This window comes from Camelina sativa, chromosome 10 (assembly GCF_030686135.1).
Source record: "Camelina sativa cultivar CO46 ecotype springtype chromosome 10, ASM3068613v1".
In the NCBI taxonomy this organism is placed as follows: domain Eukaryota; kingdom Viridiplantae; phylum Streptophyta; class Magnoliopsida; order Brassicales; family Brassicaceae; genus Camelina; species Camelina sativa.
Window position 1 is genome coordinate 26724726 of NC_141889.1, and position 26684 is coordinate 26751409.

The 26684-nt window shown below is 36.4% G+C and overlaps 2 protein-coding genes, 1 long non-coding RNA gene and 2 pseudogenes across 5 annotated transcripts; 1 reads left to right on the forward strand and 4 right to left on the reverse strand.

Annotated features, from left to right (window-relative positions):
- Nucleotides 1–1027: 1027 nt before the first annotated feature.
- LOC104774187 (F-box protein At5g49610-like) lies at nt 1028–1795 on the reverse strand. The gene has a single exon (XM_010498848.2). It carries the CDS (start codon nt 1793–1795, stop codon nt 1028–1030), a length of 768 nt encoding a protein of 255 aa, XP_010497150.2.
- A 1131-nt stretch (nt 1796–2926) lies between these two features.
- On the reverse strand, nt 2927–4678 carry LOC104773923 (F-box protein At5g41720 pseudogene; annotated as a pseudogene). The gene has a single exon (XR_015568158.1). The product of XR_015568158.1 is annotated as an F-box protein At5g41720 pseudogene (transcript).
- A 2142-nt stretch (nt 4679–6820) lies between these two features.
- LOC104719837 (F-box protein At5g41720-like) lies at nt 6821–8039 on the reverse strand. Its single transcript, XM_010437820.3, has one exon. It carries the CDS (start codon nt 8024–8026, stop codon nt 7193–7195), a length of 834 nt encoding a protein of 277 aa, XP_010436122.2. The 5' UTR covers nt 8027–8039; the 3' UTR covers nt 6821–7192.
- Nucleotides 8040–8044: 5 nt separating this feature from the next.
- Nucleotides 8045–12251, forward strand: LOC147937427 (uncharacterized). Its single transcript, XR_015568135.1, has 2 exons — nt 8045–9858; nt 9972–12251. It is a non-coding gene; the product is annotated as an uncharacterized LOC147937427 (long non-coding RNA).
- A 6085-nt stretch (nt 12252–18336) lies between these two features.
- LOC104719841 (uncharacterized) lies at nt 18337–22091 on the reverse strand (annotated as a pseudogene). Its single transcript, XR_015568251.1, has 4 exons — nt 21955–22091; nt 19463–21072; nt 19272–19387; nt 18337–19191 (listed from the first exon to the last, which is right to left on the reverse strand). The product of XR_015568251.1 is annotated as an uncharacterized LOC104719841 (transcript).
- Between the last annotated feature and the right edge of the window lie 4593 nt (nt 22092–26684).

Consider the following 26684-nt stretch of genomic DNA (forward strand, 5'->3'; position numbering starts at 1 on the left):
CGTTCTCAATTTTTATTAGGTTGGTCATAAAATCATTGTGATAGAGTAGAAATTTTCACCAGTTGTTCATCCAAAATATCTTTGGAGTAAAAAAAATTCATGATTAATGAATTTATGTCACAAAACAGTTTTAGTAATTATGAGTACTATAATTATGCCAAAATGAAAGTAAAGCAACATAAAATTTGTTTAATTTGTTCAGAAGATATTTTATAGGTGGTAATAAAGAGAATACTTTAACATTAAAATAATTTTGGATCTAAGAACATATTTTTAATGGTAAAACATAGAGTAAAATTGTCCATGCTTACTAATTAGATGTTGCTTTTATGAATTATTTGCATGTAAAATATTTTATGAATAAGTTGTGAAACGTTTTTAAAATTTGATAATAATAATATTCATAATGATGAGTATTTGACAAAAGTTTTGGTGGGATATAATTTAGCTTTAAATTATTGTAATAATTGTTATAATATACTAAAAACATATAAATATAAATAAATGTATGAAGGTATAAATAAATATGATTTTTTCTCTACCTAAAATTATTTATATATTTAATTCAGGAAATAAAATTTCTTTTTATATTTTTAAAATTTTGTTTAAGATTTAGAATTTATTTTCTACAACAATTTTTAAATCCGCACATGGGCCATTATCTAATACTCTATAGTCTTCGATTTACTAAAAATAAAGGATAATTTCAATAAAACAAAAATTGGTTACCTACCATTCTACCAATTATCTTGGCACACTCTTGACTGTCTAACAACTGTTGGAGCTTCGTTCAGATTAAGGCTTTCATAGTCAGAGTAAAAAGGGAAATAATCAACGGAAGAAGAATTGTAATCAACAGTAAATGGAAGGCTTATCTTGTAACGCTCAGATTTCATGCTATTAGTCTTCATATCATAAAGACCAACCCAATCAAAACCACACATCACTGCAACGTTAAGTTGTGGGAGTAACCACACAGGTCTAACTAATTTATCTTCTTCTACTATACTTTTCTCTTCTTTCACATTCATCCATGTCTTCCCAAAACTAGTATCCAATACCCAAACTCCTTTAAGCTTTCTCTGCTTTTCTGTTTCCAAAGAATTATGCCTAGCTTGTCTTTGTACTTAGCTAAAACTAGAGGACTAGTTCTTGTTAAATCGTTCGGAAGCGGATGGAGAGACCATGTTTCGGTTTTCATACAAAACCGGAATACATTCTTGTTCGAAGTCGTTAACCAATGCAAGAATCCGTTAATCAATACTGGTACACTTGAAATCCTTAAGAATTCTCCTTCTGGTAGCTTCACATCATCGTCTAATCGTTTCCAAGTAAACAAATCAGAATCGAAAACTTCGCATATGAGTGTGTAGCAATTATCATTTTCTGAAAACGTTATCTTATTTTTCTGAGATAGTTTGACAATCTTATATCGAAAAGGATTTGCTCCAATGACGATTAAGCCGGTTACAATTGTCCGTAAACATCCGGTTTCCGGGTTTGGTATAGTATGGTACTGTTTTGTGGTTGGTTTACAAACAATATACGTTGTTCTTCCATAGCACTTAGGATCAACACAGAGCAAAATCCCATGACTTGGGTCACAAGCTTCGATCTTTACCTTCTCTACCGGTAAAAACTCGAGCGAGACTTTAGATCTATGATGAATGTTCTCAGAAGTGAGGACATAATAAGTGGAATAATATGTTGAAAGAGGTCCTTTGTATTGGATAAAAACTCCAAAGACAGGATTGGTTCTAAGGAGATTAAGATTGATAAACCAAGATTCCGACATTCGTTTGTAGTAATCTTTGTTTAGAAATCTGAATTTTTCAATTGCTGACACCGGGCAGTAAGACAAAATTCCTAAGATTATGTCTTGGTTCATTGCAGGATAACTCATTTTGGTGATAGCGAGAAGTTAGCAAGATGACTTGTTTAGGGTCTATATATATTTTGTTTTGTCAAGTTTTAGCTTCTGTAGTTTTATAGATTTGGTTAAACAAATGTGTCAGTTAGATTCACTATTGGTCCACGTCTGTTTTGAGAAACATATTATAACAAAATTGTCTATTGCAAATTTTAGAAAAATCTCCTACAATCTCATTCGGTAGCTTTTTATTAAAAAATTGTTATTTTTTGAATAACATCAAATTCTAAATGATTTTTATAAATTTCACATTCAATAACATAAGATTTCATATAATTTTTTAAAATCATCAATTAGATAACAGGGGATTTTAGAATACTCCAAAATCTCCTAAAATTTCAAGTTCAATACACCCCCCCCTTAGTGTCATTAGGAAATTTATTCACACTTTTTTAAATTATTTTATTCATACTTATTACATGCAATTTTCCTTATTGTGCCATTTTAAATTTTTAAGTAAGGTATATCTTATTGATTAAATAAGTACTTAATATTATATGATTAAGTAGCAAATTAAATATAACCCTTTATTTTGTAATGATGACATCTCATTCATTTTTTATAGTATTAATCTATTTTAAATAGATTTATATATATATATATATATATATATATAATCAAATCTTCCATAAACATTTTATGAATCATCATATATCTTCCATTAATATCCAAAATATAAGATTTTCCATCATTTATACGTTGTTTACTAAGTTTTTATAATACAGATTTAGTATTCAAATATCAAAACTAAATTTAAATTTACTTTAGAAAATAAATTTTCAGAATCATTTCATTTGTTATTGGATTAATCTGTTTTAAATAGATTTATATATAGTCAAATCTTCCATAAACATGTTATGAATCATCATATATCTTCCATTAATATCCAAAATATAAGTTTTTTCATCATTTGTTGTTTACTATTTCGGTTTTTAGAACACATGATTTAATATTCATATATCAAAACTAAATTTAGATTTACTTAAGAAGATAAAATTTCAAAATCTTAATAGAATAAATCTTTTATATATGTTTATTTACAACAGAGAAAACAAGATAAAAAAAAAGAGAGACATAATCTATCCGATTACAACAAAAAAGGTACTTAACAATCATCTTCTATGTTTTTTTTACTATTCTCTTGACCATATATATTTTTTTTTTGATAATCCAGGTATCCAAAACCCAGTGGACCCTGACTAGCCCACTAGCACGAAGGCTTGGCGTGCGTCCCGAAGGCGGAAAGAGTGGTTCCTGGAGGCCGCATAGCCCAATGTTATTTTTTTTTGCGGTGACCACTTAAGGTGTTTGCAGCCGTGGGGATTCGAACCCGGGAGTATTGGGAATCTCACCCTCAACCTGAAATCCATCCTACCACTAGCCCACCTATGAGTGGTTTCTCTTGACCATATTAAAGCTTACTCTCTTCATCTCTCACTCCTTTCGTATCTTTTCTTTCAGCTTCATCTTTATCCAAACAAGCTCTGTCGTAGTTTGAGTAGAAAGGGGTAAAATCATAACTTGGTGAGTAGCCGAACCGGGAAAAACTCTCTTCATCTCTCACTTCTTTCTTATATTTTCTTTCAACTTCATCTCTTTATCCAAACAAACTCTGTCGTAGTTTGAGTAGAAAGGTATAAGATGATAACTTGGTGAGTGGCCAGACGGGAACAAAACTTTATAATTCTTATGAAAATATCGACAGTTGTTGTTATTCATGTTGTATAGACCGAGCCGATCACTACTAGCCGCCACTGATACGACGTCGTTACTTGGGAACCATAAGGGTTGTGCATATTCATCTTTCAACGCTGTAATTTTTGCCACTTTTACCCAAGACTTTCTCAAACTGTTCTCCAAAACCCATCACTCAGCTCCGTTTCTTGATTCTAAATGTTGAGTAACACCTAGCTTTCCTTCGTAGCTGACCAAGATGAGACTGCTATCGTCTAATAGTACGTCCGGAACAGAGAAAATAGACCAAGTTTCGGTTCGCATACAGAACCGGATCACGTTGTTCTTCCTTGTTAACTAATGCAAGAAACCGTATGCTGATACCGGTATAGCTTCTCTCGGGAAAAACTCTGATAACTCGAAATTATTCACATTCAGTCGCTTCCACGCGAAGGTATCATAATCAAAGACCTCACAGTTGTGATTATAGAAACCCTCCTTTGTCGTCAATCTCCTTGGTTCAGAAACCCTAATGATCTTATACCGAAACGGAGTCAAAGAAATCACCATTAAACCGGTTGCGATTGTCAGATATCGAGTTTTAGGGTTTGGTATGATCCGGTACTGCTTTGTAACAGGTTTACAAACGATGTACTCTGGTATTGTTTTCGCTCCTTTAAACCTATCACCGATACAGAGCAAAATCCCATGATGTGTATCACAAGCTTTGATCTTTGCGTTGTTCCGAGGAAGAAACTGAAGCGAGATTTGGGTTTTATCTTCTTTTTCTTCTTGTCCTGCTTTAACGCCAGGGACAAAACGGGGGTATTTTTCCTTGTAATGAACAAAATAGCCGAAAACAGAGTTTGCTCTATGGAGATGATGATCGATAAATCTCAACTCGTAACTTCGTTTGTTGCACTCTTTGTTTTGTAGACGGAATCTTGCAATCTCCATCGCTGGACAATGAGAGAGGATCTCTTGAATCACGTCTTGGTTCAACATCGCGCGTGACCAGAGAAAAATCTTTGAGAGGGATTATTTTTAGATTGATCAGAGAAAAATAAGCTTTTCGTATCTGAAAGTTGGATGGCTCTATCCTCCTTTATATATAGAGAATAGAAATTATCGTAAAGAAATAGTAATTTGTTGAGGACAAGGAGAAATAGTAATACAAAGTTTCCTTTTTCCTTTTTTTCTGTTTGCGATTACCCGAAAAGAAAAAAAAATTTATTAAAAAAAGCAAAACAATACAATCTCTTTAATAAGATTAGGTTTACGTTTCTAATAGCAGTATTTAAAGATTTTTATTAAATGTTTATGTTTTTTTTTGAAGAAATTTTGAAAAACTTGAACATTAGTGTGTTTGTTTTTTTTTTATCATAGAAATGAAAATTTATTTGATAAAATTGCTCTAAAAAAGAGGATATAATTTATTTATGAAATATACAAGACTAAAAAAAAAAATCTTTGATTGGTTATTCAATGTTCTGTTTTTGTCAACAACACCAATATTAAATGGTTCAAGAACCTAAACTGGAAGAATAGCTAGAGTTCACATAAATGATTTCATTAGGTATATACTTGCACTTTGTGCTAAATTATTTGTCTTGGATTTTAAGGTATTTGAAATGAAAGAAAAAAAAAATCTTAAAATCGCCATGCATCCATGGTAATTGTCTTACAAATATATTTAAGGGTGAATTACTCAAATGTTACTTATTTTAGGTAATATTTCCAGAATCTACAAAAAACCTTTTTATTACTAGAATATTTCAGGTATTTTCAAAATATCCAGCGTGCCCCTGTTTTATGTTACCGGAAAAAACGTAATTACAAAAATGCCACTGTCACGTCAGACGCCACGTCAGAAATCGCTGACGTGTAACCATAACTCAGCCGTAACGCGTTACAAGGTATGTTGCGGCTAAGTTATAGGTATGTTGCGGCTGAGTTATCGGAAAAACATTTGAGTAAGAGCGGACGGCTGAGTTAGGCTGAGTTAGAGCATAACTCAGCCAAGCGTTACGACTGACTTATTAAAATCTGGCTGAGTTATGCTCTAACTCAGCTGACCTTACGACTGAGTTTTCACCCGATGGTTGAGTTGTCAAAATTTTGGCTGAGTTATCACTACGACACGGCTGAGTTATGAAAAATGGCTGACTTATGAGATGTTGTTACGGCTGAGTTATGGTAAAAAAAACTATAACTCAGCCGTGATAGGCTGACTTATCGTACAACTCAGCCGTGATAGGCTGACTTATCGTACAACTCAGCCATTTGACGGCTGACTTATTAGCAAAAGATTAATTACTAGAACAATTTGCAATCTCCATCGCTGAACAATGAGAGAGGATCTCTTGAATCACGTCTTGGTTCAACATTATATCGTGCGTGGCCAGAGAAAAAACCTTTGAGAGGATTGTTTTTAGATTGATCAGAGAAAAAGAAGTTTTCGTATCTGAAAGTTGGATGGCTCTATCCTTTATCTATATATAGAGAATAGAATAAGAGTACCTTAATGCGTAAAGAAATAGTAATTTGTCGAGGACGAGAAGACTTGGGGGTACAAAGTTTCCTTTTCTTATTTACGATTTTCCAAATTAAAAAAGAAGAAAAAAAAAGAAGCAAAACAACAACATTAAATCATCTTTTCCATTTAATTTATAGTATATTTCATTTTTTCCTTTTCATTTTTTTCTCCCTGAACGACATGTCAATCTTTTTACATTAAGTTAGCAGTAAGGTTTTAATGATTTTATTAAATATTAATGTGTCTCTGTTCTGTTTTTTTTTTGTTGAATGTCTTTTTGAAAAACTTGAACAATTGTGTGTTTATAATTTTTTTTATCATAGAAATAAAATTTATTTGATGTATCAAAATTGTTCTTAAAAAAGTATATAAGAACAATTTATGAAATATTTAAGACTAAAAAAACCAAATCTTTGATTGGTTGTTCAATGTTCTGTTTTTGTCAACAACGCCAATTTTAAATGGTTCAAGAACTTAAATCAGAGGAATAGAGTTCACATAACTGAATGATGTCATTGGGTAAATACTTGCACTTTGTGCTAAATTATTTGTCTTGGAATTTAAGGTATTTGAATTTTTTTTTTTAAAAACAAAAAAAATCTTAAAATCGCCATGCATCCATGGTAATTGTTTTACAAATGTATTTAACTTACCCAAGATATATTTTAGAGAGTTGAGGATATGGAAAAAGAGATTTAAATAACAATATAATAACAAAAAACAAATACTTCTACAAGAGTGTTATCTTCCAATTTTCTTCATATATATTCCTTATTCTCGAATCTCGATCATCTACAAATATACTTATACTCCTTTTTTTATTCAACGTCATCTTTATGCAAACAAACTCTCTCGAAGTTTGAGTAGAAAGGGAGGTAATAGTAGAAATCTGGTATCGTATACAAATAACGATAGTTGTCGTTACTCATGTTGTAGAGACCGAGCTTACCACTGGCCGCCCTTGATATGGTGTCATTACTTGGGAGCCATATAGGTTCTTCATTGGAGATATCATCCTCTAACGCTTTGATTTTCACATCTTTAAATCTTACCTACGATGTTCCAAAACTCTTCTCCAAAACCCATATATTGGATCCTTCTCGCCATCTCGAATGGATCACACCTAGCTTCCCTTCGTAGCTGACCAAAAGGAGACAGTCATCGTCTACTAGTTCGTCCGAAACTGGGAAGGTAGACCAAGTTTCCGTTCGCATGCAGAACCGCATCACGTTGTTCTTCTCCGTCAACCAATGCAAGCAACCGTAGGCCGATACCGGTTGCATTCCAAGAAAAAACCCGGAAAATTTCAAGTTACTCAGTCGGTTCCATGCGTCCGAATCGGAATCATAAACTTCACAAGAGAGTTTAAAATCACCATCCCTACTCACTCTAATGATCTTACACCGAAACGGGTTAGAGGATACCACCATTAAACCGGTTGCGACAGTGTGAAACCGAGTCTCCGGGTTTGGTATTAACCGGTACTGTTTTGTAGCCGGTTTACAAACGATGTAATCTGGTATTCTTCCCCACAAATTATCATCTTTGATACAGAGCAAAATGCCATGATGTGTATCACATGCTTTGATATCTGCATTATTGAGAAAGCGAGGAAGCAATGCCAGACTGATTCGGTTTTTTTCTTTACTACCGAAAGCAGAGACAAAACTGGAGTGATACCAATAATAGGGCGCAAACTTTTTGTTCCGGACCTCTCGGTAAAGAAATATATAGCCGAAGAAAGAGTTGGTTCTATGGAGATTACGATTGATAAAACTCAACTCGTAACTTCGTTTGTTGCACTCTTTGTTCAGTAAACGAAACTTTGCCATCTCCGTTGCAGGACAATAAGACATGATCTCTAGCATCACGTCTTCGTTCATCATCGTTGTCGGAGAATTATTCTTGCCTCCCCTTGCCTCGCCTCGCCTTGCCTCGCTCACCGTGCACTCTCCTCGCCTCGCCTTGCTTCGCCGTTTTGCGTTTTAACTGTGATAACAGATCTCAACAGCGGTTATGACGATCTCATATCATGATGTGTCTTATTTAAATTTGCACAATATGAGATCTTTGTGTCCGCTTCAGATTTTGTACTCTCAGATGGCTCGAGCCTCCTATTGAACATAGAAAACGACACCGTATAGGCTGGTTATCCTTCGTCATATTTGAAATCGGGTCGGTGATCGCAGATTCAAGCTTTTGTTGAGTTTGCTGGGACTCAGATTGGAGTTGTGTTTCCAAATGTAAAACAATCTCGGTATCGTTAGATGGAAGTATCAAAGCTATTCAAGAGGTGAATTTTTTTCTCAATGTCATTAATCTTAATTTTTGAGATCCCTTTCTCGTAAGTCTTGAAATTTTGAATCTAATTCCTTGATTTATGGCTCAATACTGATAAGGGGCCGAAAGTTAGAAGAGATGGTGGTGCTCTGTTTTGAAGGTGACAAAACAGAGTAAGCGATGGAAGAAGAAGAGAAGCAGCAGAACGGGGATTATGAGAGGGGTAGGGTCGATGTCGAACCAAGGGGTTTGCTGAGAAAGAGGAGGGGGGTTTATATATGGAAACCCCTTTGACCTAGCTTCCCAGTCCTGCCCGAGGGTCTACTCGATGGGGTGCACGAGGATGAGATCAGGTTACTCCTCGGGTAGATCTTCGGATTGTTCATCCTGCTCTTGGATCCTCCTCGATCGTGTTGGGATTCATACTGTTCTTCCATCTCGATGGCTCCTTCGGGTACATGCTCGGATTTGTCCTTGTTTCTCTCCATTTTAGGCTCTAAAGCACCTATTTTCATCCAAAGTATGCAAATGCAAGAATGCAACACCCTAAATGGCCTAAAAGTGAATTTCTACAGTTAATGACCTAATAATGCTAAGGTAAGGGTATAAACAATGCAAAATATGGACAAAAAAAGATGCTAAAAACATGTAAATTAGAGAGTTATCAGAAGGATTCACCCTCAAATCCAGGTCGTCATTGTCCCCACGATACGGAGATAAATGCTTCACGTTGAACACATTAGACGTACGCATATGCGATGGAAGGAGAACACGGTAAGCATTTGCATTTATACGTTCCACAACCTCGGCAGGACCTATCTTCCGTGATGACAGTTTGTTGTATTCCTTGAGAGGTAAGCGCTCTTTAGTAAGATAAACCCACACCAAATCTCCCGGGGCAAACTCCAAAGCACGACGTTTAATGTCAGCTGCAGCTTTATACTTGCTCGATGATTCCTCTAGACACAACTTTGCTTGTTTGTGTACGTCTTGAAGATCTTCAATGAAGTCGATGGCCTGACCATGAAAACGAGACTGATCTAGTAACGTGGTAAGGTCCTAAGAATCACGGGAACAAAACCATAGACTACCCGAAATGGACTAAATCCAAGACTGTTGTTGAACGCATGATTATGTGCGAATTCGGCCTGATAAAGCTTAGCATCCCAACTCTTGATATTATCACCACAAGACAGCGTAAGAGATTACCAAGAGCATGCTTAGTAACTTCTGTTTGACCATCCTTCTGCGGATGATAAGGCGTACTCATGTCTAAACTGGTATACAAGTGCTTCCCCAAAGAACACCAAAAATGGCTCAAGAACCGCGTGTCACGATCAGACACAACGGATTGAGGCAAGCCATGAAGACGATAAATCTCTCGAAAGAATAGGGTTGCCACATTAAGCGCATCTGTCGTCTTCTTGCATGGAACAAAGTGAGCCATTTTTGAAAAACGATCAACAACCACAAAGATATAATCATTACCGCGTTGAGTACGAGGCAAACCCAAGACAAAATCCATGCTAACATCAGTCCATGGTTGTGTAGGCACGGGTAAAGGGAGATACAACCCGGCGTTCGAAGCTCTACCCTTGGCCTGCTGACAAATCCGACAACGCTCGACATATCGTTCTACACCACGGCGAAGAGAAGGCCAAAAATAAGACGAAGAGATGAGCTGAAGTGTCTGGTCTCGTCCGACATGACCCTCAGAATGGAGCTCACGTATGATCTGAAGTCCCAAACTGCATTCGAGAACACAAATACGGAGACCCTTGAAAAGAAAGCCATCATGAAGAAAATAATCTTCTGTCAACCCATTCTCCACGTCATCATAAACAGAGGCAAAAAAAGGATCAGTCTTATATAAATCCGCAAAGGCAGCAAAACCAGGAACCAAAGTGTGCACAAATGTTAGCAACGCGTGACGACGGCTTAAGGCATCAGCAACGCAGTTTGTTTTCCCGATTGATGTCGTTTCGAAAAAGTAAACTATTGCAAGAATGCAATCCAAGAGGCATGACAAGCGGATACTTTGGCTTGGCTATCGAGATGACGCAATTCATCATGGTCGGTAAAAAGAACAAAGTCTCGGTGTACCAAATAATGTCGCCAATGTTTTATAGCTTGCACAATCGCATAGAATTCAACGTCATAAGTACTGTACCGTGTTCGAGCACCCGAGAGATTTTCACTAAAGAAAGCTATAGAACGTCCTTGTTTGCTGAGAACAGCTCCAATGCCCAACTTGGATGCGTCACAATGAAGTTCAAACGTTAGCTCAAAATCAGTTAGTACAAGGATTGGTGCGGTCGTAAGCTTCATTTTGATCAACTCAAACGCATATGTAGCCTCACTTGTCCAATTAAACCGGCCCTCCTTCATACAGTCAGTGATAGGAGCGACAATCGAACTAAAATGAGGAACAAACCGGCGGTAGAAAGAAGCTATACCGTGGAAACTGCGCACGTCCGTGACCGTCCAAGGCAACGTACATGACCGAATGGCTTCTATTTTGGCCAAGTCAACTGATAAGCCCTTGTTGGAGATGACATATCCCAAAAAATTAATTGTAGTAGACCCAAACTCACACTTTTGCCGTGCAGCAAACAACTTTTCTCGCCATAAGACGACAAGAACCTCTCGCAGGTGAGTTAAGTGGGCAGTCAATGATGGGCTAAAAATGAGAATGTCATCAAAATAAACCACCACGAACTTTCCTATTCACCCGCATGAAGGTGCTAGGCGCATTGGACAATCCAAACGGCATAAGCAACCACTCGAATAACCCTTCATGTGTTTTTAAAGCTGTTTTCCACTCATTTCCAGGTCGGATGCGGATTGGTGATAACCACTTTTCAAATCAATTTTGGAAAACAATGAGGCTTTACCAATCTGGTCGAGCAGGTTATCTAACCGTGGAATAGGAAAATATTATCGTACCGTAATTTTGTTAATGGCATGACTGTCGACACACATATGCCACGACCCATCATTCTTGGGTATTAGTAATGCTGAAACTGCGCGCGGACTGAGACTCTCACGAATATGACCTTTACGGAGTAGGTCTTCAACTTGGCGACGAAGCTCTTCGTGTTCTTGAGGGCTCATTCTGTAATGCGGCCTGTTGGGGAGTGCGGAACCCGGAGCAAGGTCGATTTAATGTTGGATATCACGGAGAGAAGGCAAGCCGAGGGGGAGGTCGTCAAGAAATACCTCATTGAACTCACGAAGAATCATGTCAAACGATGAAGAGACGTCTGCGGATAAGCAAGGAACAGTAACTTGTGTGGCAAGCAAGGCCAAAGCAAAGCCTTCAAGTCGAAGTTCCTTCTGAAAATCTGTGTGAGAACAAAGCAGTGCATGACCAGACTTGCGTATAGGAGCCAGAACCTGCGGCAGTGGTGTAGGCAACCGGTCATGGAGAATTGGAGGCAGGGCGCTTGGAGGTGATAAATGTGGCTCTTGTGACGGCAAAAAGACTATATTATGCGTTTCCCAAATAAATTGGTATGTGTTCTTCACACCATCATGAATAATCTTACGATCATTGAAACTAGTATCTTTCTTGGTGTGTGAAATGGAATGTGAATGAATGATATGATGATGAACAATGGTGAAAGCAAGGTGTTTCAATTCCCCTTATGAAATTGTAGTATAAGAGGTATCAATCCAATATGAGAGTTTGCAAGCAATCAGGATGTGCATAAATGTCTAAGTCAAGCCAAATGTAAAGGATGTTTGTCACTAACAATCCTATTGCAGAATGTAAAATGCAGAAAGTAAAAACTACTAAGATAGATGCTAAATGTAAAGAGAACAGACTAATCAAAGCTATGATGAACCAAAAACAGAAATAGAACTATGATAATGCAAGTAATGAACTAATGCAAGACAAGTAATGAACATGACACTAAGTGAATGCAACAGAAATGCAACTAGAATGAGACAAGAGATAAGACAGGACAACTACAAAGCATAAATGAAAGTTCTGGGGATGAACTCGAGCAAGCACTCGATCGAGTGTAGATCGAGTGCATGGTCGAGCTGGACAAATCCGGAAAACAGAGCAATGCAAGAAAAACAGAGCAATACAAAAGCAAATCAAACAACGATCAAACAACAGGATTTAAACTAGGAAATCAATAAACAAGGAAGGCCTTGAGGAGGGATTCATGGGCTGGACTATGATTGAGGTCATCTAACTTGGTCAAAAAATCTCAAACAACTTGAGCTAATCTCTAGACATATATTTCTAAGACATGTTTAATCCACTCTCATGGCAAGAAACAATCAAACTCATGCATCTCTAGACTTGTTCTCACAAAGTAAAGAATCTACACAAGCAGGCATTAAGCAATATGTCAAATACCAAACAAGACTTCTAATCTCTTAGCAAGCCTAATGATAGTCTCTAGATCTAGCCTTATCTATGCTTCTTAGACATTGATATGATGCTAAGATGCTTGAGATCAAATCCTACCCTCTCAGTTATAGGACCAGCATTAAGAACATCTAGTCTAGAAGAGATCTACAACAATCAAGTTTGACCAAATCAAACAAACCTCAAACACAACACAGCCTAACCCATCCTCAAGATCCTAAGCAACTACTCACAAGAACACATGATGAACAACAAAGTAATAAACACAGAAAATACCGAAACTTGCACCAATAGAAAGATAAAGGAAAGATCTACAATATTGAAGAAGGAATCAAACACGAATTCTTAATATCTTGAAATTTATGGAACCAACAAAATCCAAGAATCTTATGTTTTTCTCCTTCAAGGAGGTAAAAGATCTAAAAATAAAAGTGCAAAAGGAATAATTCCCAAAAGGGTAAAAACTAGGTTTTTGACTCTCTAAAAAGCTGGACTCTTCGTGGCTGCAGGGTACAAGGCCTTTAAATAGAAAAAGTAGAGGAAGCCCTAAAAATGCTAAAAGACAAAATAGCCAGGCGGCTCGGCCAACTCGATCCGGTGCTCGGTCGAGTGACCGGTCGAGTTGGGTTTTCTTGTGCCCTTCCACTCGGTCGAGTCACTTTCAGCACACGGTCGAGTGTCTGGTCGAGTGGGCAGTCGAGTGGGACTCCGGACCTTGGTTCTCCAGCCTTAACTCCTTTGCTTTCTCCTCGTGATTGCTTCACTTCTCCTCGGCATTGCTTCACTTCTCCTCAGCATTGCTTCCATGCTCCTTAGGCTCCAAAATCATCTATTTATGCAAGAAAAGATGCAAATGCAATGCAACTACACTCTAATGCAAGAACAATCCTAAAACTATGCAATAATGGTCAAAAAGGATAGCAAAGGATGCAAGAGATGTGAATATATTAACGGAAAACAGGGTAAAATATGTGAACATCAACACCCCCAAACTTAGTCTTTGCTTGCCCTCAAGCAAATAAACAAGACATAAGAAGGTAGGTGAGGTTTGAAAGTGGGATCTAAGCTCCTAAAGCTTGCAAATAGACCATCTAGAATCAATGTCCAAGTTACTAGTACTATGATGCAAGTTGAATCAGCTGTACTTAAAGATTTTAGACAAGCATATCACAACCTTTACTGATTTGAGCCTTAGATGTCCACATGCATTCAAATCAACCATTTCCTTTAACATTCATTAATCAAGAACATGAATCAATTCTATGCAACGCTTAAACTCATTTGGCTTGGTAGTAAAAGGTTTAGAGACAATGATGGTCTCTCTTTAGAGTGGGGCTTATCAATATCAAGGTTCTCTCATAAAAATGGATTGAGCTTTAGAAGAATGCTAAAGGTAAGAACACTCAGACACATACAAGAACAAAACCTTGTCTACCCAAAGACACCCAAAGTGTTTATCCTATCAATCTAAACCCAATTGATCCTAGTGCTACCCTTTAACTTCTTCTCTTCTCTTTCACCCTTTTGTCTTTTGATTTTAAAGTCTTAGGAGAGGTTTCTTATATAATATTTCTAGTGGGATGGGGGATTCTTACTTATTTGCTATGGTTCTCTTTTCTTCTTATTCTTAAGACATATAAGCATTTTGCTAGACTTTTCTTTTCTTTCTTTTCTTTTCTTTAACTAGAATCATCTTCAACAACAATTTTTTTTACTTCCCATCCTTTCACTAGATTTTGATTTTACTTAAGGAACTGGAAGGTGAGACCGTTGTTAAAGCCAAGAAGATTGAAAACGAAGAACCAGCAGCAGTAGACAATATCCAGAAAAGTCTTGAGACTGTTGACTCAGTTGAATCTCATAGATTAATGCCATCTTCTTCAGAGGAGACAAAGCAAGAACATGGGGCTGTTTATGAAAAGATAGAAGAAGAAAAAGTGGAGGAAGTATCGATGGTCCAAATAAAAAGTCATGAGGAAGTTTCTAAGGCTGTCGAGGAGCAGACCATAGATGTGGAACCTTCTTTGACTGAAAATTTCTCTAAAGATCAGAATCAGCCGGAGGAACAAGTCGAAGAGGCATGGTCCAGAGATGAACAAGAAAAGGGAATCTCGAGGAACAGTGAGAACATTGTGAATGAAACAAAACATATGCTTTGCATAGCGTAGAAGCTGCAGATGAAGAAATTACAACAAATGGTGAATCATTTACATGATGTTGAAACTACAAAAAGAGTTCTTCTTGAAGTGGAAAAAGAAGAAGAAGAGGCCGAGACAAAGACAGATGAAGAACCGAGGTTGGATGTGACAGAGAAAAATGAATTAGAGACTGCAAAGACAGTTGTAGAATACATTGAGATCGTCAATAATGAGGAAGCTTCAGCACATGAATCTAAAATCTTGAAAAGAGATGATCATCAGGGTGAGAATGCAGAATTAGTAGAAGCAATCAAAAACTCAGGAGAAAATCTCAAGTGATGTGACTGGAGATAGAGAAAAGGACGAGGACATATCCCAAAAGGCAGAAGAGGTTTGTTCTTGATTTGAGCAAAACATTATTTTAACCAACTTTATTTAACATTACTGAATCTAAAGTCTTAACATTATCGAAACGTTGAAAATAAGAGTAGAGGATCACTAGAGACAAGGATCAGTAAATTTGCACCACCATGGCTTAGAGGTAGCGGGAGATTTCATAAATGTTTGTCTCCAGTCCTGGGATTGCACTTTATATGAGTTGATAAGTTTCTGTTCTGGCAATCAATGATCTCTGTACCCGAATCAACTAGATTATCTGAATGATTTTTGTGCAAACAATAACTTGTGGGACGTAGGAGGTGGTCTTTCAAGTTTACTCATTAGTCTAACTAGAGAAGTAGTTAATGGGGTTTTAGACTTGCATTCTGAAGGTATTGTGCACAGGAACCTAAGTCCAGAAAGTTTTTATATCATCTCGAAGGGGAAGGGGGTTATCGTCAAAATTGGAGGGTTGCGAATGGGAACGCTTGGCAACAACAGTGCAATCTTTGAGAAACAGATTCGGTTTGCTCCAGAGCAAACCCAAAGGAAAAAGAAAGTGGAAGGCTCCATCAACGATGTTTTCTTCCTAGGATGCACGGTTGGTTTTATGATCTCTGGTCAAGATGTGGTCATAAACAAATTTGATGGCTCGCCCCTGGCTAGTCTCACATTCAGAAAGGAAGCAATGGACATGATTACACAAAGCCCGAAAGCTCACAATCTTTTCAACAATTTAACCAGAAGACCGGTAATGTTATTTTTTTTTTGTTCTTGTGTAGTCAATTAAATAACTTTAATTCAACAGAACAACTAATCTGATTGGTTGCAGCATTACTGGAGAAGCATCACTAGCAGAACCTCTGTTTTGGTCTTTTGAGAAAAGATTACAATTTTGTGTACTAGTGAGTCACAATTTCATAGATTTTCCAGGTTCTGGTTTTCGTACATCAGTTCAAACAAGCTCACGGATAGTATTTGAATGCCAGAATCCTTGGGATACCAAACTGGATAGTACTTTCATAACAGAGGCACACATATTAAACCATAAAACAACTTGGTTTACAATAATACGGAATTGCTGGACTTGATAAGATTTGTTAGAAGTGCCATTTGTCATGCTCGAGAAAACAGTGCTGCTATACATGTTATTTTTTATTTAATACATATCACTAATTATTTTTTTATTAATCTATATTTTTTCTTTTTTTTGATGTTTCAGACAATGGTCGGACAAAGTCAAATTACCATTTACGAGTATTTTGAAAAAAAATTATGCAACTGTTGGTGCGAATCTACTGGATTGCCTCCCTAACATTTCAAAAAACACAAGGATCAAATCCCCTCGAAAAATTTGGAAACTATGGACAAGCGTAGAACACGATATAAGACCTCAGGGATGAATTGGGAGAGTTGAAAGACCGACACAAAGATAAAGAGAGTGAACTTTCTAGTTTGGTGGAGGTACACGAGGCCCATGAGAGACATTCCTCATGTCAGGTTAAAGGATTAGAAACACTGTTGGAATCAGCAGAGAGACAGGTTATAGAATTGAACCAAAGCCTGAACAATGCAGAGGAAGAGAAAAAGCTGCAACTTACCCAAATTGAAGAGGAACAACAAAACATACAAGAACTCATTTTTGAGTTTGCACAGTTGAAAAAGAGCCACGCTGAGAGAGAGAAGGAACTGGCAGCTGAATTGAGGAAACTGCAAGAGCAGCCCTCTGATCTTACCGACAACAGAGAGGATGGTTACCTGATAGGACAGAGGCAGGGCAAAGGTATTAACCTTGCGAATGTGCATTTGAGTAACCCAGACATTTATCCGGCTATGGAAGTTAACCTTGCGGAAGCGGTTACTGAAATGGAAGGCTATAAAGTATTCCAGGGGACTCGTGATAAACATAAGGTATTTTATCAAACAAATACCTTTGTCAACTACCGCAGTCAATATTGCAGTAAACGAGAGGATGATCCATTATGCTTCAGAGGATAATTTGAAATTCATCTTGAGGTACCATGACTTAGATTGTTTGTCTCCAGCCCTAGGATTGCACTTTATATGAGTTGATAAGTTTCTGTTCAGGCAATCAAGGATCTCTGTACCCGAATAACCTAGATTATCTGAATGATTTTCGTGCAAACAATAACTTGTGAGACGTAGGAGGTGGTCTTTCAAGTTTACTCATTAGTCTAATTAGAGAAGTTAATGGGGTTTCAGACTTGCATTTTGAAGGTATTGTGCACAGGAACCTAAGTCCAGAAAGTTTTTATATCATCTCGAAGGGGAAGGTTGCGAGATGGGAACGCTTCGCAACAACAGTGCAATCTTTGAGAAACAGATTCGGTTTGCTCCAGAGCAAACCCAAAGGAAAAAGAAAGTGGAAGGCTCCATCAACGATGTTTTCTTCCCGGGATGCACGGTTGGTTTTATGATCTCTGGTCAAGATGTATTCATAAATAAATTTGATGGCTCGCCCCTGGCTAGTCTCACATTCAGAAAGGAAGCAATGAACATGATTACATAAAGCCCAGAAGCTCACAATCTTTTCAACAATTTAACCAGAAGACCTTCTAAAGACCGGTAATGTTATTTTTTTTTGTTCTTGTGTAGTCAATTAAATAACTTTAATTCAACAGAACAACTAATCTGATTGGTTGCAGCGTTACTGGAGAAGCATCACTAGCAGAACCTCTGTTTTGGTTCTGAGAAAAGACTACAATTTTGTGTACTGGCGAGTCACAATTTCATAGATTTTCCAGGTTCTGGTTTTCGTACATCAGTTCAAACAAGCTCACGGATAGTATTTGAAGGCCAGAATCATTGGGATAGATCCCAGAATCATCACGGATAGATCCCAATGATTTTGGCCTTCAAATACTATACGTGAGCTTGATTGAACTGATGTACGAAAACCAGAACCTGGAAAATCTATAAAATTGTGACTCACCAGTACACAAAATTGTAATCTTTTCTCAGAAGACCAAAACAGAGGTTCTGCTAGTGATGCTTCTCCAGTAACGCTGCAACCAATCAGATTAGTTGTTCTGTTGAATTAAAGTTATTTAATTGATTACACAAGAACAAAAAAAAATTACATTACCGGTCTTTAGAAGGTTTTCTGGTAAAATTGTTGAAAAGATTGTGAGCTTCTGGGCTTTGTGTAATCATGTTCATTGCTTCCTTTCTGAATGTGAGACTAACCAGGGGCGAGCCATCAAATTTATTTATGAATACATCTTGACCAGAGATCATAAAACCAACCGTGCACCCCAGGAAGAAAACATCGTTGATGGAGCCTTCCACTTTCTTTTTCCTTTGGGTTTGCTCTGGAGCAAACCGAATCTGTTTCTCAAAGATTGCACTGTTGTTGCCAAGCGTTCCCATTCGCAACCCTCCAATTTTGACGATAACCCCCTTCCCCTTCCCCTTCGAGATGATATAAAAACTTTCTGGACTTAGGTTCCTGTGCACAATACCTTCAAAATGCAAGTCTGAAACCCCATTAACTTCTCTAATTAGACTAATGAGTAAACTTGAAAGACCACCTCCTACGTCCCACAAGTTATTGTTTGCACGAAAATCATTCAGATAATCTAGTTGATTCGGGTACAGAGATCCTTGATTGCCAGAACAGAAACTTATCAACTCATATAAAGTGCAATCCCAGGGCTGGAGACAAACAATCTAAGCCATGGTACCTCAAGATGAATTTCAAATTATCCTCTGAAGCATAATGGATCATCCTCTCGTTTACTGCAATATTGACTGCGGTAGTTGACAAAGGTATTTGTTTGATAAAATACCTTACGTTTATCACGAGTCCCCTGGAATACTTTATAGCCTTCCATTTCAGTTCCATTTCAGTAACCGCTTCCACAAGGTTAACTTCCATAGCCGGATAAATGTCCGGGTTACTCAAATGCACATTCGCAAGGTTAATACCTTTGCCCTGCCTCTGTCCTATCAGGTAACCATCCTCTCTGTTGTCGGTAAGATCAGAGGGCTGCTCTTGCAGTTTCCTCAATTCAGCTGCCAGTTCCTTCTCTCTCTCAGTGTGGCTCTTTTTCAACTGTTCAAACTCAAAAATGAGTTCTTGTATGTTTTGTTGTTCCTCTTCAATTTGGGTAAGTTACAGCTTTTTCTCTTCCTCTGCACTGTTCAGGCTTTGGTTCAATTCTATAACCTGTCTCTCTCCTGATTCCAACAGTGTTTCTAATCCTTTAACCTGACATGAGGAATGTCTCTCATGGGCCTCGTGTACCTCCACCAAACTAGAAAGTTCACTCTCTTTATCTTTGTGTCGGTCTTTCAACTCTCCCAATTCATCCCTGAGGTCTTGTATCGTGTTCTGCGCCTGTTCAAGCTTGTCCATAGTTTCCAAATTTTTCGAGGAGATGGCTTTGTGTTCTTCCTCTGCATCCTTAAGACTCACACTTAAATCTGAGACCCGCTGTTCTGAGGATTCCAAATCAAGTGAGGCCACTTGCTGTCTCAGACCATTAATCTCATCATCCAAACGCTTAATCTGCACTGAGGCTTCCTCGCTTTTGTGCACCATTTGTTTCTCCAACTCTTCCTTTTGAACAGACATTGAATCTAGTTCTGCTCGTAGGCCATCAAGCTCAGCTGTCAAACTCTCAATTGAGGACGATGATTGCTTCTCGTTATCCTCATGTTTTTGAGTTAAACCTGAGAGTTCAGTTCCTCTCTCGTCCATTGACTTCTCAAGTTCTGTGATTCTTGCAACCATTTCTCTGTTTTGCGCTTCCAATTGCTCAATTACGGTGGTCTTGCTTGCAATCTCTCTCTCAAGATCTATTATACGAGAACGAACTGACTCTAGGTCCCTCTGCAGTGTCGCTACTGTTTCTCCTAGTTCTTTTCTTTGCAACTGTGATTGGCTGTCCTTCTCAGTCAGAAGTAAAAGTTCGCCTTCTTTCTCAGCGAGCTGCTCTTTTAGTTCTTGTACGGTGGTCTGAGCTTGTTGGATCCCATCTGAAGTCTCCGAAACTTTCAATAGTAGAGATTTATTCTCTTCCTCTGCACTATTCATACCACTGGTCAGCTCCGAAACTTGCTGCTCCGATGCTTCTAGCTGTTGCTTGAAATTAGAAGCTTCATCTTTGAGCTGGTCACTCGTTGTTTTCCAATCTTCTGCAACTTTTTCAACTTCTTGAAATCTTTTGATACTATTGTCTCTTTCAGTTTGCAGTTCATCTCTCTCTTTTTTAAGATCTTCTAACTTCTGGTTCAGTTCGGTTTCTGTTTTGCCAGCGACTTCCAGTTTCTGATGCAGTTCCCTGTTATCAGTCAGAGCTGTTGTCTTTTCATCCTCAAGTTTTTGAGTTAAACCTGAGAGTTCAGTTCCTCTCTCGTCCATTGACTTCTCAAGTTCTGTGATTCTTGCAACCATTTCTCTGTTTTGCGCTTCCAATTGCTCAATTACGGTGGTCTTGCTTGCAATCTCCCTCTCAAGATCTATTATACGAGAACGAACTGACTCTAGTTCCCTCTGCAGTGTCGCTACTGTTTCTCCTAGTTCTTTTATTCGCAACTGTGATTGGCTGTCCTTCTCTGTCAGAAGTAAAAGTTCGCCTTCTTTCTCAGCGAGCTGCTCTTTCAGTTTGCTCGAATCAGCTGTGAGTTCCTCCTGTAGCATGATCTGTGCCCGTTCAAGCTCATCTGAAGTTTCTATCGTGGACATTGTTTTGCTTTCTTCTTCTGCAGCCTTCAGACTTCAAGGCTGCAGACCAAACAATTCACAGAGAAACTTATCAGAAGAAACGTTAACGAGTAGCTTGTTCAAATTAAATAAATAATTAACAAAAAGAGGTACCATCCTTTTCAAAAATTTATGTTCGTAATATAATAACAGATTAGCAAACTAATAATAATAATAATAATTTATTGGGCTTTTTACAGAATCAAGATCATAGGTTGAATTGAACGAAAAGAGAATATAATAACAATAGAAAAAGATCTCATGAGGAGCCAAATCAGTTGTTTCTTTTCGTTCGTATATGTTACTAGAGTACCTTTCACAAACTATAATAAACAATACATTGAACAGCTTCAGTTCAACAAAAACAATCTCGAACCGGTCATCCAATACTACTTAAAATAAGCATCTCTTTCTAAGGAAATTACTAGTGAAAACTGTAAAACAAATACGAACAATAACAAGGAGGACCCTTTCAGCCCCAGAGAAACAATTCATATAGGAATCTAATAGTAAACTCTAAGCATATCAAACTCATTAACAAAACCAGCCTGAATTGTTACAGAACAAACAAAAAAGTTAAATAAAAAACCCCAATCGTCAAAAACCTCGAAGACTAACAAATACAAGTTTTGGAAACTGAAGGTCGTGATCTTGATTCACCTTATATTAACCCTACAACAAACTTTTAATGAGCCGAATCAACGATAACCCAACTGATCTAACTCTAAATTAAACCATCTGACGATTCAAATCCAAGAGATAAAGCCGTAAGACCAAAAAGCCTGATGGAAGAAAGAAGCAAAGCAACATAGACAGACTAGTACTTCAAAATCGATTATCCAAACTCATCCCGAGAAAACGAAGCTACCAAAAAAAAATCATTTCTAAACCCTAGAATTTTACCTGGAGCTCTGGAGATTTGAAACCAAGAAACCTCTTCTTCTTCTTCTTCTTCTTCTTCTTCTTCTTCTTCTCTCTATTGTGTGCTACAGAGATTACGGAATTAAAATCGAAGCTCAGCTAGAGAACTGAAGAAGAAGAACAAAAAACGTGATTTGGTTTGGACTGAGAGAAACAGTTATGAAAGCTCTTGTTTTTTCTGAAGGAGACTCGTAATTACGGCTCTGCCACTACACGCTTCACTCAATTCTTGTCAACCCGGTCAAAACATCATTTGACTGTATGTATAATCGTCTTGTGTGATTTGTTTACGCTTTTATTACCGATAATATAATATTAGTTGATTTTTTGTTTACATTTTTTATTATATTCGGGCATGTGCCATGCACAGGACATATATTTTTCATTCAAGCCAAATCTACAATTTTTCTTGCTAGAATAAAAAGGTGTGTTTTTTATTCAGTTGTGGATTGATTTATTTTGCTTGCTAGAGTAAAAAGGTCTTGATTTATCTAGGGGTTTTTTTTTTGTGCACCCAAACTTATATTAGAATTAAACAGTTACAAGAAGATAAAGCCGATTCGGACATTCCGGAACAGCAAACTTGAAAGGTAAATCAACTAAACCACAGATCAAATATAGAGACACAAACTTGAACAAGCTTGATAGGGTACCAGGAGAAGTATTGAAACTAACTATCACAAGAACACCCATGAAAGAAGTAGCAATCAATACATAAATATCGACTGGAATAGAGTTAGTCACCATACATTGTGACGTTAAAAGAACTGCCTCATACAAGGACATGTTGATGCCGGAGGAGTCTCCGGTGAGCAAAGAACATTGGAACAAAGCAGAGACTAAGCCAACAGAGATGGTTTTTGGCTGGACGTAAACAGGTAAGGTTACATCAGAGAAGTATCCAATGAACCAAATTCGCCGAAGATGGGCAGAAAAAGAACCAACAACAGTGGTTCTAACCTGGAGACCAACAGAACTAGTCTCAACTGCAATCAAGCAGAGGCCGGAGTAGTATCCGGTAAAATCGGAGAAGTATCCGAAATTTCTAACCTTGCAACAAAGAGGTTCAAGAGACTTACCAACCTTAAGCAAAGAGAAGGAGACACACTGCTGGAGGAACGCAGGTGGAGAGGTTGAGAAGAAGACTGATTCATCAACCGAGAATAGAAGCCAGCCCCAAACAAGAGGCCCACTGAAATGGATGAACACCTTCAGGGGAGCAACGGGAGGGAGGGGGAGGAGAGATATACACTCTCCATCGAACTCACTAGAAAGACGGGAGCCATAGAACGGCAACGACCGAGGTGAAACGAACTTGTCATCTGGCGGATCTGGTGGGTCTAGCGGATCCAGAGGAGACAAAAGGCTCATCCGCAGCGCTAAACCTGGTGGCCTTGGACAGGAAGAACCCATTGAAAGCAGGAAAAGCTGAACCAGGGTCATGGAGGTGGAGACAAGCTTCGCCGGCGTCGTAGATCTACCGACGGGAGAAGAAGCAGATCGATTAGGCAGCAAAGAGGGCGGTGGAAGGACACCGGAGGATGGGAAGGACCATATCTTCGGCGAGCGGCTGCCTCGGTCTTCGTGCCTGGGAGAGAAAAACTAGGGCGAACCTTTATCCGATTTATCTAAGGTTATGGTTATGTTTTAAGTCTTGTTTGAGAACGAGGCTGAAATCAATCTGAGAAAGAAGCTAATTGATGAGATGTTAGGATAGTTGGTTGTGTTAAGCTAAAATTTGTGTTATGTGTTTAGTTAAACGAGTTTCTGTTTTTTGTTTAGTTAGAATTTGTGTTATGTGTTTAGTTAAACGAGTTTCTGTTTTTTGTTTAGTTAGAATTTGTGTTATGTGTTTAGTTAAACGAGTTTGTGTTTTGTGTTTAGTTAAAATTTGTGTTTGTGTGTTTAGTTAAAGTTTATGTTTAGTAAATGTTTAATCATGAGTCGAAAACAATGTATGTATCGTTTTTAATTAAAGTTTGTATCGTTTTCAATCAAAGTTTGTGTTTAATCGTGAGTCGAAAACAAGACACAATCATACAAGTCAAAAACAGGACAAGCACATGAGAACTGAATAATCTTAAACAACGTACGACACAGAACCAGGACAAGCACATGAGAACTGAATAATCTTAAACAACGTACGACACAGAACCATTACTTGTATTGAGTGGCTGTTTATTTGCAGGACACGTTGTGATTTATTTGCAGGTTGTGTTTTAATTTTTGGTTGTGTTTTATTTGCAGGTTGTGTTTTAATTTTGGTTGTGTTTCATTTGCAGGTTGAGTTTTAATTTTTGGTTGTGTTTTATTTGCAGGTTGTGTTTTATTTGCAGGTTGTGTTTTATTTTTGGTTCTGTTTTATTTGCAGGTTGTGTATTATTTTTGGTTTAATATTAGACCGATGCTAATTCTGTTATTCATAATGCTTTCATATGTTTCTATCATTCTATGTTTTTTTTTTATTGTATTCATTTTTAAGTTGTTGGTTTTTTTAGGATTGTAATATATGTTTTAAAGTTTTTTTTAATGTAATATATTTGTTTTTTTAAATAGATATATTCTACTAGTTTTATTTTCCTAATATTGCGTAAACTATATAACCAACATTTATAACATTATAAAATATACTTAAAACACTTTTTTAATTAAAAAAATTAGACACCCAAAGATGACTAATGGGAGGACAAAAGTTAAAAGCAAGGATGTGAAGAAATTTGTATTATCTTTAGTACTAGAACTCACACCCCCCCCCCCCCCCGCGATATCGCGGGGGAAATAGTTTAGAAAAAAGTAAATAAAAATTAAAGTTTAAAATTATACATTATGAAATTATTTGAATATAATAGAATAGTTTGAATACATAAACATTAAACATAAACTGTTAGTAAAAACACAACCATCAAAATGAAAACTTATAACAAAAAATATTATGTAGAATAGACGCAACTTTACAAAAAAAACATTGTTTAAAGTATTATAAATATATAAGATAATTATGGTAAAGATCTACAATTAAAAAAAACATTATGACAAAATGATCCAAAATGAGAATATTGAACTAATAGTTGTAATGAGTAAATGTAATTTTCTATTAAATAATTATAATTAAAAATATATTTAATAATGAGACAAACTGTATCAACAAAAACATAAAATTAAAATTTGTCCACAAATTTTAAAAACAAAATAAAATAAAATTTTAAATATTAAAATAGTTTTTACCGAAAATTACGATAAGTAGACGCAATTGTAAATTCTATATTATGTTTTATTAAATTTCTATATTGCTATAATCAATTATAAAATTTTAGTTAGTTTATAGAATAACGTTGAATATTAGATATTAATAACCAAATTATTTAGATTCAACATAAAACAGAAAATGTGTTTCAACGAACAATGATTTGTTAGTTATTGATGAAGAGACAAATAAATAGAAAGTTTAAAAGACATGACTATTTAAATAGACACATCTATTAGAATGAAAAGTTGTGATGCAAAAATATGAATAAAATATAGTGAAAAGTCACAACTCTACAATGAACAGATACAACTATTTGAGTTTTTAAAAAAAACTAAAAACTTTTTTTTTACAAAAAATACTACGAAAAGTCGCAAATGTTGTTTCGCATTTATTCAGGTTGTTATTATTATTTTTAAATATTAAACTATTTTTTAACGAAAGTTACGATAAATAGATGCAACTATAACTTGTATAGTAAGTTGTATTAAATTTCTCTATTGCTATAATCAATTTTAAAATTTTAGTTAGATAATAGAATAACATTAAATATGAAATATTAATATTCAATTATTTAGATTCAATACAAAATGGAAAATTTGTTTCAATGAACTTGTTAGTTACTAATGAAGAGACAAACATAAAGAGAGTTCAAAAGACATGACTATTTAAATAGACACACTTATTAGAACAAAAAGTTGTGATGAAAAAAATAAACAAAATATAGTGAAAAGACACAACTCTATAATGAACAATTATCTGCTCAAATTAAACCCTAGAGCTACTCTCTCAAATTAAGAGGTCAATGCAGTACTTAGGGGTCGAATTCCACAAAGACTCTAGATTACACAATAAATTGTAGAGTTTTATAATTATGCTAAACATATTAAATTAAAAGAGAAATAACAATGCAAAATATTAAATAAAAACTGTTGTAAATTCAAAAGCTTAAAAAGCTAGGCCTAGGGAATTTCTAAGGAAATTATGAAATATTAAATCAATAAATAAATAGGATTCAAACAATTAAGAACAGATCTAGAACTCTAAACACTTTTGTAAATTAAATCAGTTCTCACTGCAAATAATATCTAAATTTGAAACCAGAAAATTCAAATCTCTTTGTAAAATTTTAGGTTAAAAATCAGCAATAAAATCAGGTTTAAATTGTTCACAAAATTATTAAATCAAATCTCTTTACAAGAAATAATTTTGTTCATCAAAAGGTTTTATCAGGAAAACAATTATATTCTTATATCAATTTATTTTCCTAAAGTATTAATTCTAGGTGATCAATCAAGAATTAATGTGAAGAACAACCTAAGATGAAGATTTAGAAAGATATTGAATCCTAAATAATCAGATCAAATAATTCATAAAAACCTTATGAAAAAACCCTGAACCTAACAAGCAAACTACTCAGACATATTCAATGAAGAACAAAACATAATTCTGAATAATAAGCAATTGA

Excerpts from the sequence above, each read along its gene's own strand:
- LOC104774187 (XM_010498848.2), bottom strand. The coding sequence starts at position 1,795 with ATGTCGGAATCTTGGTTTATCAATCTTAATCTCCTTAGAACCAATCCT.
- LOC104719837 (XM_010437820.3), bottom strand. The coding sequence starts at position 8,026 with ATGATGAACGAAGACGTGATGCTAGAGATCATGTCTTATTGTCCTGCA.